General features: G+C 45.5%; 1 protein-coding gene across 3 annotated transcripts in view; it reads left to right on the top strand.

Moving 5' to 3' along the window:
- Nucleotides 1-7,281, top strand: part of SNX27 (sorting nexin 27) — an 84,109-nt gene extending 76,828 nt beyond the window's left edge. For 2 of the 3 annotated variants that reach the window (XM_061183475.1, XM_061183474.1), the window contains 4 exons: nucleotides 1,499-1,648; nucleotides 1,978-2,106; nucleotides 2,494-2,553; nucleotides 3,448-7,281. In XM_061183475.1, the coding sequence (XP_061039458.1) occupies nucleotides 1,499-1,648; nucleotides 1,978-2,106; nucleotides 2,494-2,553; nucleotides 3,448-3,495 (387 nt within the window). In that variant the 3' untranslated portion in view covers nucleotides 3,496-7,281. The remainder of the gene's footprint in view (nucleotides 1-1,498; nucleotides 1,649-1,977; nucleotides 2,107-2,493; nucleotides 2,554-3,447) is intronic. The other variant, XR_009700352.1, reaches the window with a different exon arrangement.
- Nucleotides 7,282-12,427: the final 5,146 nt, after the last annotated feature.

Genomic DNA, 12,427 nt, shown 5'->3' with positions numbered 1-12,427 from the left:
TGTTCATAGTGCCAGTAGAAGGCCTAAGCAGTTTATCACTGATTCAGTATGGATGATGATAAAGGGGGATGGATGGGGTAATGGAGGGAGACAGAGAAGAAAAATGATGCAAATGAAGTATTTTGGCACTTCTGTATTGACCCTGTCCCTGTGTTCTTGCTACCCCTTTATAAGTTTTCACCTTTAAAGTTGCTATTATTTTACCTAAGCAGAAGTAAATACAAAGTAGGGAAGGGAGCCTGTGGTGTAATTTTTTCCCCCCCCCGGGCCCTTAGGTCTTCCCAGACAGTCCCTGGTGGCAGTAGAGACAGTCTTAGGTGCCATTCCTTGGTACCACAGCCATAGGTTGCCTAGGGTCCTTTTTGTGCCTGTTTCTTCTTTTCTCTTGGTGAGGCAGAAGGCAGCTCTCCAGTGTATTCTAACCTCCATACCCATCTAGTTGAAATCAACTAGCGTGCTATACCTTTGTCTTCTCTCTAACTCTCTGCGCACCTCACCACTGTGCCTTGTTCTTCCTGTGTGACATGCAGATGGGGGTGTCACACAGACTTGAGACTATTTGCTTGTTTCCCAGGCAATCACTGAGGAAACCAGGTCAGAGTCCATGCGTCTTCTTTTTTCCTTATCATCTTTTCCCTATTTCTCTTCTACTCTCCTTCCCATGCAGTCTCTTTTACTCTGTCCCCTCTCAACTCAACATAGTGAGTTAAGTAAGAGAGAGGCCAGGCTTAACTGTAGAGGAGAAGGGACAAAGAGTTCAGAGACCTCTCTGGATCAGTCTTGGAGCACTGTACCTGTGAGGGTCACATATGTCACTTGTTTTTGGTCTAGATGCTTTCTAAGGAGACATATATGCTGGAGACCCAGGGGACAGTGGGGCTAAATGGGACTAGTTGGTAATAGAGAAAGGATCAGAGGCCTAGAAATTAAACCTGGCTTCTAATCCTGGTTGTGCCACTTACTATTACCTGTAACATTAAGCAAGTCTCATATTATTCTGAGTTTCTGTAAAATGACTAACTTTTAAAGTTTCCTTCAGCTTAAACTTTTTATGAATATGAGATTTGGGATAGCTTAATCCTCATCACTGAGATCATTCTAACTTTTGATTGGAGAAGAGATGAGAAACATTAGCTCTCTTGCCTTAATTATAAGCATAGATTTGATTCCATCCCTTAGGTACAGTGAAAATAGAGGGCTGGACTAAATGGCATTGTGAGTTCCCTCTAGTCCTAGGAGTCTTGGTTGCAGTATCTCTTCTGGCTTCATTTATATATAAGTAGAGAAAGAGAGCAGGGTTGGAAGTATGGAGTTGGAAGTTAGAAGGAGGATAAAGGATCATCTAGGAGTCCTGTCCCAGCTTGGCATTGGATGTGAGACCAGAGGCAAGGTCTTCAGGTTGCAAGGTTTCTCTTGGTTCTTTTGTGTGCCATCTCAGCAGCTCCTGTTGATGGTGTAGTTCCATAGTAACACTGTTTCTCTTTCCTTTTTTCTCTAGTACCTCAACATGCTAAGGACTTGTGAGGGCTACAATGAAATCATCTTCCCCCACTGTGCCTGCGACTCCAGGAGAAAGGGGCATGTTATCACAGCCATCAGCATCAGGCACTTTAAACTGCATGCCTGCACTGAAGAAGGACAACGGGAGGTGAGAGTTCATTTAGCATGTAGCTGGGAAGTCGGGGGGCGGGGTCCAGGAACACCGGGAATACTTTGATACTCACTTGCTATGTTTTAGTTCCTCCTTGTGGGGGAAATGATATCAAAACTGTTTTGACTGGGGTAAATAGGCTCTGGATCCACACTGCTCCTCACCTTCACTGGCTGCTTACACTGACTTTTATTCTTCTGTCACAGTCTTTTCCCTGAAATGATGTAGACATCTCTACTGATTTCTTTTCTGCTGTCTGGTTCAGAACCATCTTACCTAAGCTCCCCAGCATTCTCAAACTTATGCTCTTGTTCTCGGTTGTTTAGAACCAGGTAATAGCATTTGAATGGGATGAGATGCAACGATGGGATACAGATGAAGAAGGAATGGCCTTCTGTTTTGAATATGCTCGAGGAGAGAAGAAGCCTCGATGGGTTAAAATCTTCACACCACATGTGAGTGGTAGTTGGGGAAGCATGCACGGGGAAAGTAGATTGGGCTTAAAGTTCTCCTTAAGCTAAATGCGTAAATGGAGAGAGCTGTAGAGCAGTTGTTTTGAGATCTGAACCTGTTTGAATCCTAGAGCCGCAGGTTCTTCCTGTCTTTCCTTTAGGCCCGTGTAGGATTGGCAATTTCATATCCCACTTGACTCACAGTTACCACTAGAAGGAGCCAGAGAATAGCAGATGAGCCAGGCCTGGGTTTTATGGCGCTTGTTAAGGTTTTTCTCTAGGCTGAGCAAGTTTGGAAGGTGACTGACTCTGGGCAGGAGTTCAAAGGCATGGTCTTCTGGTGCCTGGTCTTGAGAAGTCAGTGAGTGTTGCTCTGTTTTTTTTTTTCAGTTCAATTACATGCATGAATGCTTCGAGAGGGTGTTCTGCGAGCTCAAGTGGAGAAAAGAGGTAATTCTAAACAATCTTGAATTGACCTTTTCATCTTTTTTTGTTTGTTTGTTTAAAATGTATAGTCCTGTGGCCAAATACCTGGGACCGTCATCTCCATCTGTCTAGGAATATTAGTTAGAGACTGGTTATCCAATGTGAGCCAGGATATTCTTCCAGAGAGGTTATTAGCCTTGGATGCTAAACAGACTATGCCAAAAAGCCCTCCTTCCATTGTCTAGAGATTGGCCATTGGCTGCAGGCTATTCCATCTCTCATGACTTCATGCACCCTCCTCTGCCTGTTTTTTATCAGTCGCCCTCCATGTTCTTCCTGACCCAGAAGGGAAGCTGTCCTCAGTTCTCGCCGTTCTGACTGGGTGAGACGTAAAAGAGTCTGTCTAGGCTAACCAAGAATGTGTGTGCGTGAGAAGGTTTTTGCTGCTGCTTTCCTGCTGTCTGTATATGCCAGTGCTGGAACAGAATTTAAAACATTCAGAATAATTAGCTACTTACTCTCAAAGAAGATGTTTCCAAGGTTCAGAAGGTAAAGTCAGGAATAAGAAAATTTATATTCTTGGTATAGTAGAAAGAACATTGGGCTCTGGGAATCAGATCTGGATTCTCTCCCATCTTTTTTTCTCTCTGTGATCTTGGACAGATCAGCCTCCCTGGATCTCAGTTTTCTCATCTTTCCTCATCTGTGAGACAGGAAGGCTGAACCAGATAGTTAATATCCTAGGTCCCTTCCAACTCTAAAAGGCTATGATTCTTGATGGAAAGTTATATCAAGTGAAGAGGCCAATCAGATCAAGTCATCCAGTCATATATTTTCTGTGTGAGGGGTTGTCTCTAGATGGGAGGAGATGAGGACACCTAAGGCTTCCCAGTAACTCTTTTCTTTTTTTCCTTTCAGAACATTTTCCAGATGGCGAGGTCACAGCAGAGGGATGTGGCCACCTAGCCTTTCGTTACCCTCTTCCCTTCTCTTCACCCTCATCCTCTTATCCCTTTCGTCTCCCGTGTCAGACAGAGTAACCATTAACACAAAAGAAGAGAAAAAGGAAAAAAGTCATTATATTCAAAAGCCCTAAACTAAATATTATTAATAATCCCTCTGAATTTCATATCTCTGGATTTGAGCTGGTAGAGAACAACAGATGGGTCAGCACCAGGAGTCAACTGAGTTAAGACAGGAAAAGAAATAAGCCCAACCAACTCGCCAAAGGTATCTTTGTCTTTTCACCTGGGCCTCATACCAACAGACTCTCCTTGTACTATATTTTTAGAACTGGAACTATGAACTCCATCCATTTGCACTGTTCAGGCATATATATGTATGTATGTAAAAATTATATATACACAAATTAGCTGCACGTATATACATATATATATTTCTTTTTAAATTTCATATTGATGGCAGTACCTTTTTTAGCTTGTGTTTTTACACACCTTTCACTAGAATTCATGACTTCTCTCTTGCTCTCTTTATTTTGAAACAAACTTTAAAAAGGAAAAAAAAAATTTACAGGGAAAAATACCTCTCCTCATGAAGGACTCGAAAAGTTTACAACCTGCTTGGGTTTTTCCCCCCTTTTTTGTATTGAATGAAGATTCTGGATCATGGGTTGCCATAGAGTCTGAGGAGCAAGGAGCATAGTTTCTTTATCTTCCAAGAGGCTGCTGGGGAAGAGAAAGAGATGTGTTTCTCAAGGGCAGCAAGGCTGCAGATCTGCAGCGAGAGTCTAAAGACTTGGTCTGGTCTCTCTTGATTCCAAGACAACTTTCCTGGTCCATCTCTGTCTCTTCCACTCATGGCTTTTAGCCACATTCCACATCTTCCTGCTTCCCGAGGGCCCCCTGTATGCTTTCCCTCAACAAGCCTAGAATGAAGGGAAGGGCGGGCTCAGGAGGTTGATGCCACAGACACCTGAAACACTTAGTGGTCATGATTTCCCATTTCCCTGCTCTTTCTAAAGCAGGGATGGTACTTGGGACCAGAGTTAAAGCTGATACCTTTAGGCACAAAGATTGGACTTAAGTAGGGGGAAGGAAAGAAGAAAGTCCCTATGAATATAAGCTTTTCCCTACTCCATTGCTGACCAGTAACCACCCATAACTATTACATTCTCTGTGACTTCCTTAAACACCCATGTTGGGGAAGGATCTGACAGCATCCCCAAGGCCTTGGGGAAACTTGGAAGGGTCAGTGGTCTGTGCCAGGCAAACCATACCCCGTCCAAGCCAGCTGAGGACCCAGGAAGGAGCAGTAGTAATATGGTTGATTTGGGTTGGATCTCAGCTTTGAATTAAAAGGAACCTGAAGGAAAATCTTTTTGTCCCTCAAAGAGCTCCTCATCTGACCTTGCAGTTAGACCTTTTGAGACCTGACAGCTACATCCCAGGGTCTGGGGCCAGGGCTAACTGGGGTAGAGCAACATTCTCAACCCCCAGCCTCCAAAGGTACTGCATTGGGAGCTCTGATGCAGTCAGGCTCTGATGCACCTGAAACATTTTTGAGCCTTCTTTACTTTTTTCCTTCTCTACCTTCTGAACAAAAACCTCCAGAGAGTGGCATCTTTTGCTTTGTCTAACTGGGAGGCAACCATAGTTGGTTGTAGTCAACTCCACTGAGCAGTGTTGGGGTGGTTTGAAGTTTCTGTTTTTGTAACTTGTTTTTGCAGATTGTTGTGAGGCCACTTTGCTTTCTCTCTCGCTCTGTTATCTTGGCAGGCGCTTGCCCCAGGGGGTGTGGGATCATATAGGACATCCTATCTTTCCTCACCTTCTCCAAACCCAGGTGGAATCACAGAATGCAAAATGTAAGAAAGCTGAATGTTTAAAATTGCAGAGAGTGATCCCTGATTTGGAGGCTTTGGCACAGAATTAACTTCTTCTGGCTTAAATGAGTTTACTAATGAGCCAAAGGACCCTGGAAAGAAGGTATGTTGATTGCCCACTCCAAGATGCTGAAGAGGCTTTTGGCACCAGCTTTGTTCAAACTTTAAAAATAGCAGTTTGCCCCTATTCCGTCAGAGTGGGAGAGGAATGAACAAATCCGGGAGTCCGTGGGAAGCCCAGATGCTGACCTGTGATGTCAGAGTAGCGGGGATGCCTTTAGCGTGCATAGACGCTGCTCCTGTGTCGTTCTGACCTGGCACTCACTTGGTGCTTGGAGATTGGGTGAGGGCCCTGTAGGTAGCTAGCCTGTTTAGCCCCTGCTTGAGGCTGTACCACTAACAAAGCCCCAGCTACGGTGAGAAGGGGAAAGCAGGGAAGCCCGGGAGGACAGCGCCTTCTTCTCTCCCACCCACAGCAGCATCCTGCGATGGAGGCAGAGGTCGCTGTGGCTGTACAGCTCCATCGGGTCAAGCTCTTCTTTGCACGAAGCAGTGTTAGTGTGATACCCTTTGCCCCTTGCTCTGCACTTCCTTTCTCGAATCCCTACCACCGTTCTCAGTCCAGGGTTCTGCCCAGGGAGGCTTCTGCTCAGTCTTTTTTTGCAGTTTGTCTCCGGGAAATAGAGAGGCTCCCCTTTTCCCCTGCTTTGCCCCAGCAGAGCCAGCAGGATCTCCCTGATCTCTTGTTGTCCTCCCTTCCCAACAGAGAGTTTCTATCCTCTTTGATAAAAACTCAGAGTTTTTATGGATCAGGAGAAAATGCAGGCCCTGAGAAACCTATCCCTGCAGAAAGGGTTCCCTTGGGCCCTGCTTTGGGTTTTCTGCTCTTTATATTTTTATTTTACTCTCCATTTTTCTGCCCTCCCCTTGCCCTAGGTCTAAGCTCAGCACAGGCGAGTGCTCGGGGCAGCTCCTAGGCCTGGACACCTCTCAGGGAGGAATTAGATAAATGTTCAGCATCCCTGTGCCTGGCCCATCTAGTTTCATCCTTTAGTTACCCAGGCCAGTAGCTTCGGGTTATCCCCTTATATCTTCAAACCCAATGCTTGGAGCGGCAGCATAGGGCGCTAACAGGAGGTGATACCTCTCTCTTTCATTTCAGAATTTGCCAGCTTAGGGGCCTGGCTCTGGAAGGCAGTTTTCTTAAAGAGGACTGCATCCTGGGTGACCCGAAGTCTCCAGACCTAGAGGGACAACTGTGCCCTCCCTTCTCTGCTTCATGTTCTCTGGCTGGATTGATTCAGCGGTAGAAGCCATTTGGTCTGTTGCACCCCAACATACCGCTAGGTTCCTTCCAGAGTCACTGTGTCACATTAGCTTCCTTTTGGAGGGAGGGTGATGTGGTTGAATACTCAGAGAGCAGAGGCAGTGGGTGTGCGTCTTTAGTTCCCCATCTTCCGGTTTCACCTCCTGCCTTCCTCTTGCCCTAAACCTGAGCGCATCATGCCAGGCCTCACTCATACAGGATGGTGTCAGCTCACTCCTCAGCAGTAATCTAGGGAGTGTGGGAAGCTTAGGGCTCTGGGGAAGAACAGAATCGAAGAGGGGATGATGTGGGTGGAGGCACTGGCCAACTAACTGCTAAACTTGGACACCAGTTTTATATCACATCCCCCTTTGTAAGCCGGTGAGCAGGGCTTCAGTTTTCCCCAGACCATGCACACTTTTAATTTATTTGAGAGAAACTCTAATTGTATTTTCACTGCAGTATCTTGTATTTTTTATTTGTGATTTAAGAAATGTGAAGAGAAAATACACAGACACATAATGGCTAACAGTGTTTCTTTCATTCCTTGTTCTAGAGCTAACCACTCTAAAATTGTTTGGTAATGTCACTTAGTGTAATTAATTGTAACATATTCTTTTAAATAAATTGATTTATTGATGAAACTATTCTTTGGTTTCCTAGACTTACAAATCCTTTGGGTTGTGTGGGAAGAGGTGAAGAAGGACGTTTGAGATTTGAGTTTGAATGATCAGTCTGAAAATGGGAAGGAACATCTAACTAGTTCTCCTGAGCAACTAACTAGTGAGGCGGTTGTTGGAGAGCAGGAGATGGGGAAGGGTGGGAAAAGGAGAAGCTGGGAGGCCCCTGGTCCAAAGTTCTATTTCCAGAAAATTCCTCCTTTGAAAATTCCTTCTTCCCCCTCAACCCTCAGGGTTGGTTGTGCCAGCTTGCACAAACTCCACGTTAAGACTCACAGGACTTCTGTTCCTCAGCCTTATGCAGATAGAGCCTGGCAGAGCTCTTGGGACAGATCTTAGCACTGTCCGCCTGCCCCCAGCCACATGTATATACTTTTTCATTTTTCAAGTTACTTAGGAAACTTCTCTCTGGAATCTGAACTGAACGGTACCTATTACCCCTAACGAATGCCAGCTCAATACTGTGTCCTCTGGGTGATTATATTCTCCCCTCTGCCCACACTCCTGAGAATAAGCGTGGTCTTGCATGTTCTTTGCTTTTGCGGAGGAATCTCAGGTGTTGTAGCCTGAGTACCTACTCTTAAGGATACCTACTGTACTCTGTGTGTTAGTTTATGGGCTGAATCTATTCTGAAAAGCTCAGCATTTGTGTTAGGTCGGATATTTTAAATTATTTTTTATAAACCTTACTGTTCTGTTTTTCTAATCCCTAGCCATGTGCTTTTGCTCCTTGATTGGAGACCATAAGAGCAAGGAGCAGTTTGACATTTTGTTTGGCAGTTCAGGGAGAGACATTGCTGTGGGTCTCTCACTGAGCCGTCAGCATTCAATAATTGAAATCTGGTAAATATTACTATGCTAATGGGGAAAAATTTTTTTTTTCTTTAACAAGGAAAGAATCCACAGAGAAGTAGAAAGTGGAACTCCAGAGTTAGAATTATAGAAGTTAAAGTCAAACATTTATTGAATATCTACTGTGTGTAGGGTATTGTGTTAGATACTGCAATAGATACAAAAGCAAAGTAAGGGACACTCTGCTAACTTTCAGCCTCTCAGAGGAATGACCATATGACCTAGCTGTGGAAGGGTTAAGTGCCGGAAGGACTAGAAAAGGAGGGGAGAAAGATCTCTGGATGAAGGCAATGAAGGAAGTCTTGATGAAGAAAGTGAAATGTTTAGAATGAGCAGAATTTCAACAAGAAGGCATTCAGCAAGCTTTACTGAGCCATTATGTGCCAGACACTAGTAATTGGGAATGAAAAGACATGGGTGTGGCGGGGATCAAACTTGGCCAGATGAACAACAAATAGTCCTGTTTGATTAGAACTTAAGGTGTGTGTAGGAATAAAACAGAAGATAAGCCTTCGAAGAGCCTTAAATGCCAGGTGAAGTGCTCTACGTTAAAAAAAAAAGGGAGTGGGGGAATTCCCTGGTGGCCCAGTGGTTAGGACTCTGTGCTGTCACTCCCGATGGCCCAGGTTCAATCCCTGGTTGGGGAACTAAGATCCCACAAGCCACGGCACAGCCAGAAAAAAGAACCAGAGAAGTTTTAGAACTTCTGGTTTAGAAACACTGATGTTTCAGAATACATACAGAGGGATCAATTAGGAGACTTGCCGTGACTAGTTAGTAAGTGGAGGCAGTGATAACTTGAAATGAGGGAAATGGGTATGAAAAAACTGTGGAAGTACAATCATTTATGATTTAGCATTAAACACTGAGTTGATGTGAGAGGAGTAAAAGACTCCCAAGGTTAACTTTGGGGAAGAAAATATTTTAACTCTGGACCGATTATAATTCAGGCATGTGTGAGAAATCTAGATACAGGTGTCCAGCAGTTATTTCTTAATTATTTGCTGAGCACCTTCTAATGTTCTGGGCACTGATGAGGATGGTGGGGATACAGTGGTGATAAGGCAGAGTAAATACCTGTGAATGAATTCATAGAAGACAGGTATCTTCTCTGGAGAGCACGTTGTAGGAGAGGAGGAGGGGAAATGCAGAGACGGGTAAGGAGGATACTGCAGGCCTCCAGTGGGCGAGGGTGACCTGGACAGTGTTGATGGCGGTGGAGATGGAGAGACAGACGTGAGTACATCACCGACGCATTTTAGAGAGAACCAGTAGGGCTTTGCGGTCGGGTTGGATATGAAACGTGAGAGAAAGGCTGTAATCAAAGTTTTGGCCTGGGTGGATACACAGTGGTGCTCTTTACGAGCAAGGAGGACTGAGGGAGGAAAGGCACTACCGAAACTGAGTTCAGGAGAAACATTAGGTTAGAAACACATAGCTGGGAGTCATTTTCATTGAGCAGATGGGAAGATGCAACCCCATTTATGGGGAGCAAGAGGAAGCTGACTACTCAGGGAGATAGACCCAAAGAGGGGCCAGAGAAGGGAGAATCTAAGAGCCAGGAGCTTGAGCCAGGGCTGCTCAAGTTCTCAGATTTGGAGACGAGAATGAGGCTTGGCCATGAGTGGGAATTACTTCAATCACAAATACAAGCAGCCAAGGCTGTGACAGCCTTTGAAATTTTAGCAGGAGGATGAAAAGACAAAGGCAACCCTGAAAGAGGGTGTCAAGCTACTGAAGGGTCCAACCCTAAGGAAGCAAGACACCTTGCATTACATTCATACATTTTAAAGCTCAGAAAATACAGACGGGATGAGAATGCATTGAAGGAATGATCTAGGGCTTTTCCCCTGCCACATTCTCATCACCACAGTCCCCCCTAACTAAGGATATTTTTCTAAATGTCTGTTTTTGTTTCTAAAACTAGAAGACGTCTCCCAATCCCTGCTATTAACCTGTCAGCTCCACTCTTCTGCCTCGAGAAGTTATTTTCCTTCTCTCTTCTCTTTATTCTGCCATTAACATTTGAACAGTAACTTGATTATTTTAGAAGAAACTGGTGCTGAGTTTCATCTTGTTTGGTCTGAAGTTAGGTGATCCTATTGTCATCATTTTCTGTTTCTTCTGCATTTTATTACTGAGGCCTCTTCTGCTCAGAAGAGATGTTAGTGAACTTTGGTAGTTAACAGAACTATCCCTCCTTTATACCCTTCCTACTATATTTGAAGCCAGTATGATGTCTGAAAAAGTCTGTGTTCATACAAGAAACAAGTTAGGAGCTTCCTTTTCCGTCTCAGATGGCCTCCTATGTTTTGCTGTCAAAGGGCCTGGAGAATCCCTGCCCAGATGTGGTTTTGATTCCCCAGAAGAACCCTCTGTGTCTTCTTCATCCCCATCATTCAGCCTGACTTATCTACTGCTCCTCTGGAGGAAATCTGGCTGCAGCCTTGCAGGGAGAGGGGACCGCAGTGAGCAGTGACAGACAGTAAGTGTAGTCTTCAATGTTTGTGTGAAGGGCTACCACACTGAGGGGCTGCCTGAGATCTGGAAAGATGCCAGGAAGGAGGAGCCTTCCTAGTCCCCCCAGCTCCCACATCTCAGGAGAACCCACCAGTCAGTAAATCACTCTGGGAGATGCCCTTTGGTTTAAACCCAACCTTCCATCTCTCCGTCCTGACCCAGAAACTGTTGCAAAGCCACAGTGAGCAGCTCAGGGGAAAATCCATAGTGTTAATACCAACTCCTGTTACCTTCCTCCTTGCGCACCTCTTCCCATGTCTGACTGCATGCACACGCGCGCGCACGCACACACACACACCCATATCTCTATTTAACTGAGATTTCAGATGCTGCGTACTTGGCTCAGAATCCTGACTGGATTCCCTTTCTTCTGAGTAAGTCCCATCCCTGATGTCTTTCCAATCCGAGAGACGTTTCTTCCTGAAACAATGTCCACAGATAGCCCCTATAGTGCTGCACATGTTACTTCTGTTTTTAACTCTTCTTAGTTTGGGGCAGTTTAAGAGAAGGCAGAAGTATGGGGCAGAGGTGGGGGGTGAGTTGTGGGGATTTACTCATCCTGGCCTCAGGCCAGATCTGGGCTGGAAAGTGAGCAAGTTTATAAGCAGGACGTAATGAGGGTGGGGTAGCAGGTAGCTGCCTAGAAGCAAATGGCCCATATGTTGTGAAGTTAAAGACGATACCTGTGTGAAGCCCAGCCCGAAAGCAATTCACAGAGAGGAATCTAGAAACTGCAGGGACCTTAGGGCTAATGCGTCCACCTTCACTGTTCCAGCCTGCTAGATACTCCTTGGGATCTTTGCCTCAGGTCACAGAACAGGTAGTTGAAGCTATGAGACAAGCACATCATGGGCTTTGGCGCCTGGGTTCCATTCCTGCAGCCGTCCCTTAGTCGCTCTGTGACACTGGGTAAGTTAACTAACCTCCAAACCCTCCGTTTCCCTGTCTGTAAAATTCTATCCTGCCTCATAGGGCTGTTGGGAGGTTAAATGAGGAAATGCACATTACAGGCCTAGAACAGAATCATGTGCAGAGCACTGCTTCATAAACGGTGGTGGTATTGTCAGCTCCCAGTAGCCCCACTGGCCGGGTGCTGGGACAGCTCCCTCACATGAACAAGGGAGAAGTGGAGGTCTGGAGTGTGAGGCTGCACGTCCTCAGCCTTCAGAGGGACAGGGCTGGATGCGGGAGAGAGGCCTGCTGACCTGCCTTCTTCCCTCTGTGCCCAGCTCTACAGAGCATTCCAGAATTAAGCCCAAAAGAAGGGCGGAAGAATAGGATCATGAAGCCGTGATCAGCGCCTGGACACTGCTCAAAGGCAAGGGCTGGGCCTTCCTGGTAGAGTTTTCTCTCCCAAACCTCACTCCCCTCACCTCCCTCCCACCCCGGCCCCGACGTGCACCATCCCCTACCTTCAACCTCCCAAGACACTTATTTGATGCTTTTAAACTTTTTCTTTATTTAGACAGAAAAGACCAACTCTTTAAAAGTAAAATGCAATAAATAAATAAGTTAAGCATAGAGAAGTGTCTGAAACGGACTCCCCACTCTCCCCGGACCACTCCCACCCCCACCCCATTTCTCTTCCCTAAAACCTCTTTCTAGAGAAAATGATCAGGTAATAAACCCCTTTAGCCCACCCCACACCCCTCCTCCCAAATACCCAATTACCCCCCAAAGCAAAGGGAGAACTCAAGA

This window comes from Eubalaena glacialis, chromosome 3 (assembly GCF_028564815.1).
Source record: "Eubalaena glacialis isolate mEubGla1 chromosome 3, mEubGla1.1.hap2.+ XY, whole genome shotgun sequence".
NCBI lineage: Eukaryota > Metazoa > Chordata > Mammalia > Artiodactyla > Balaenidae > Eubalaena > Eubalaena glacialis.
Note: the sequence above shows the minus strand (reverse complement) of the source record. Positions and strands in the feature narration are given on the sequence as shown.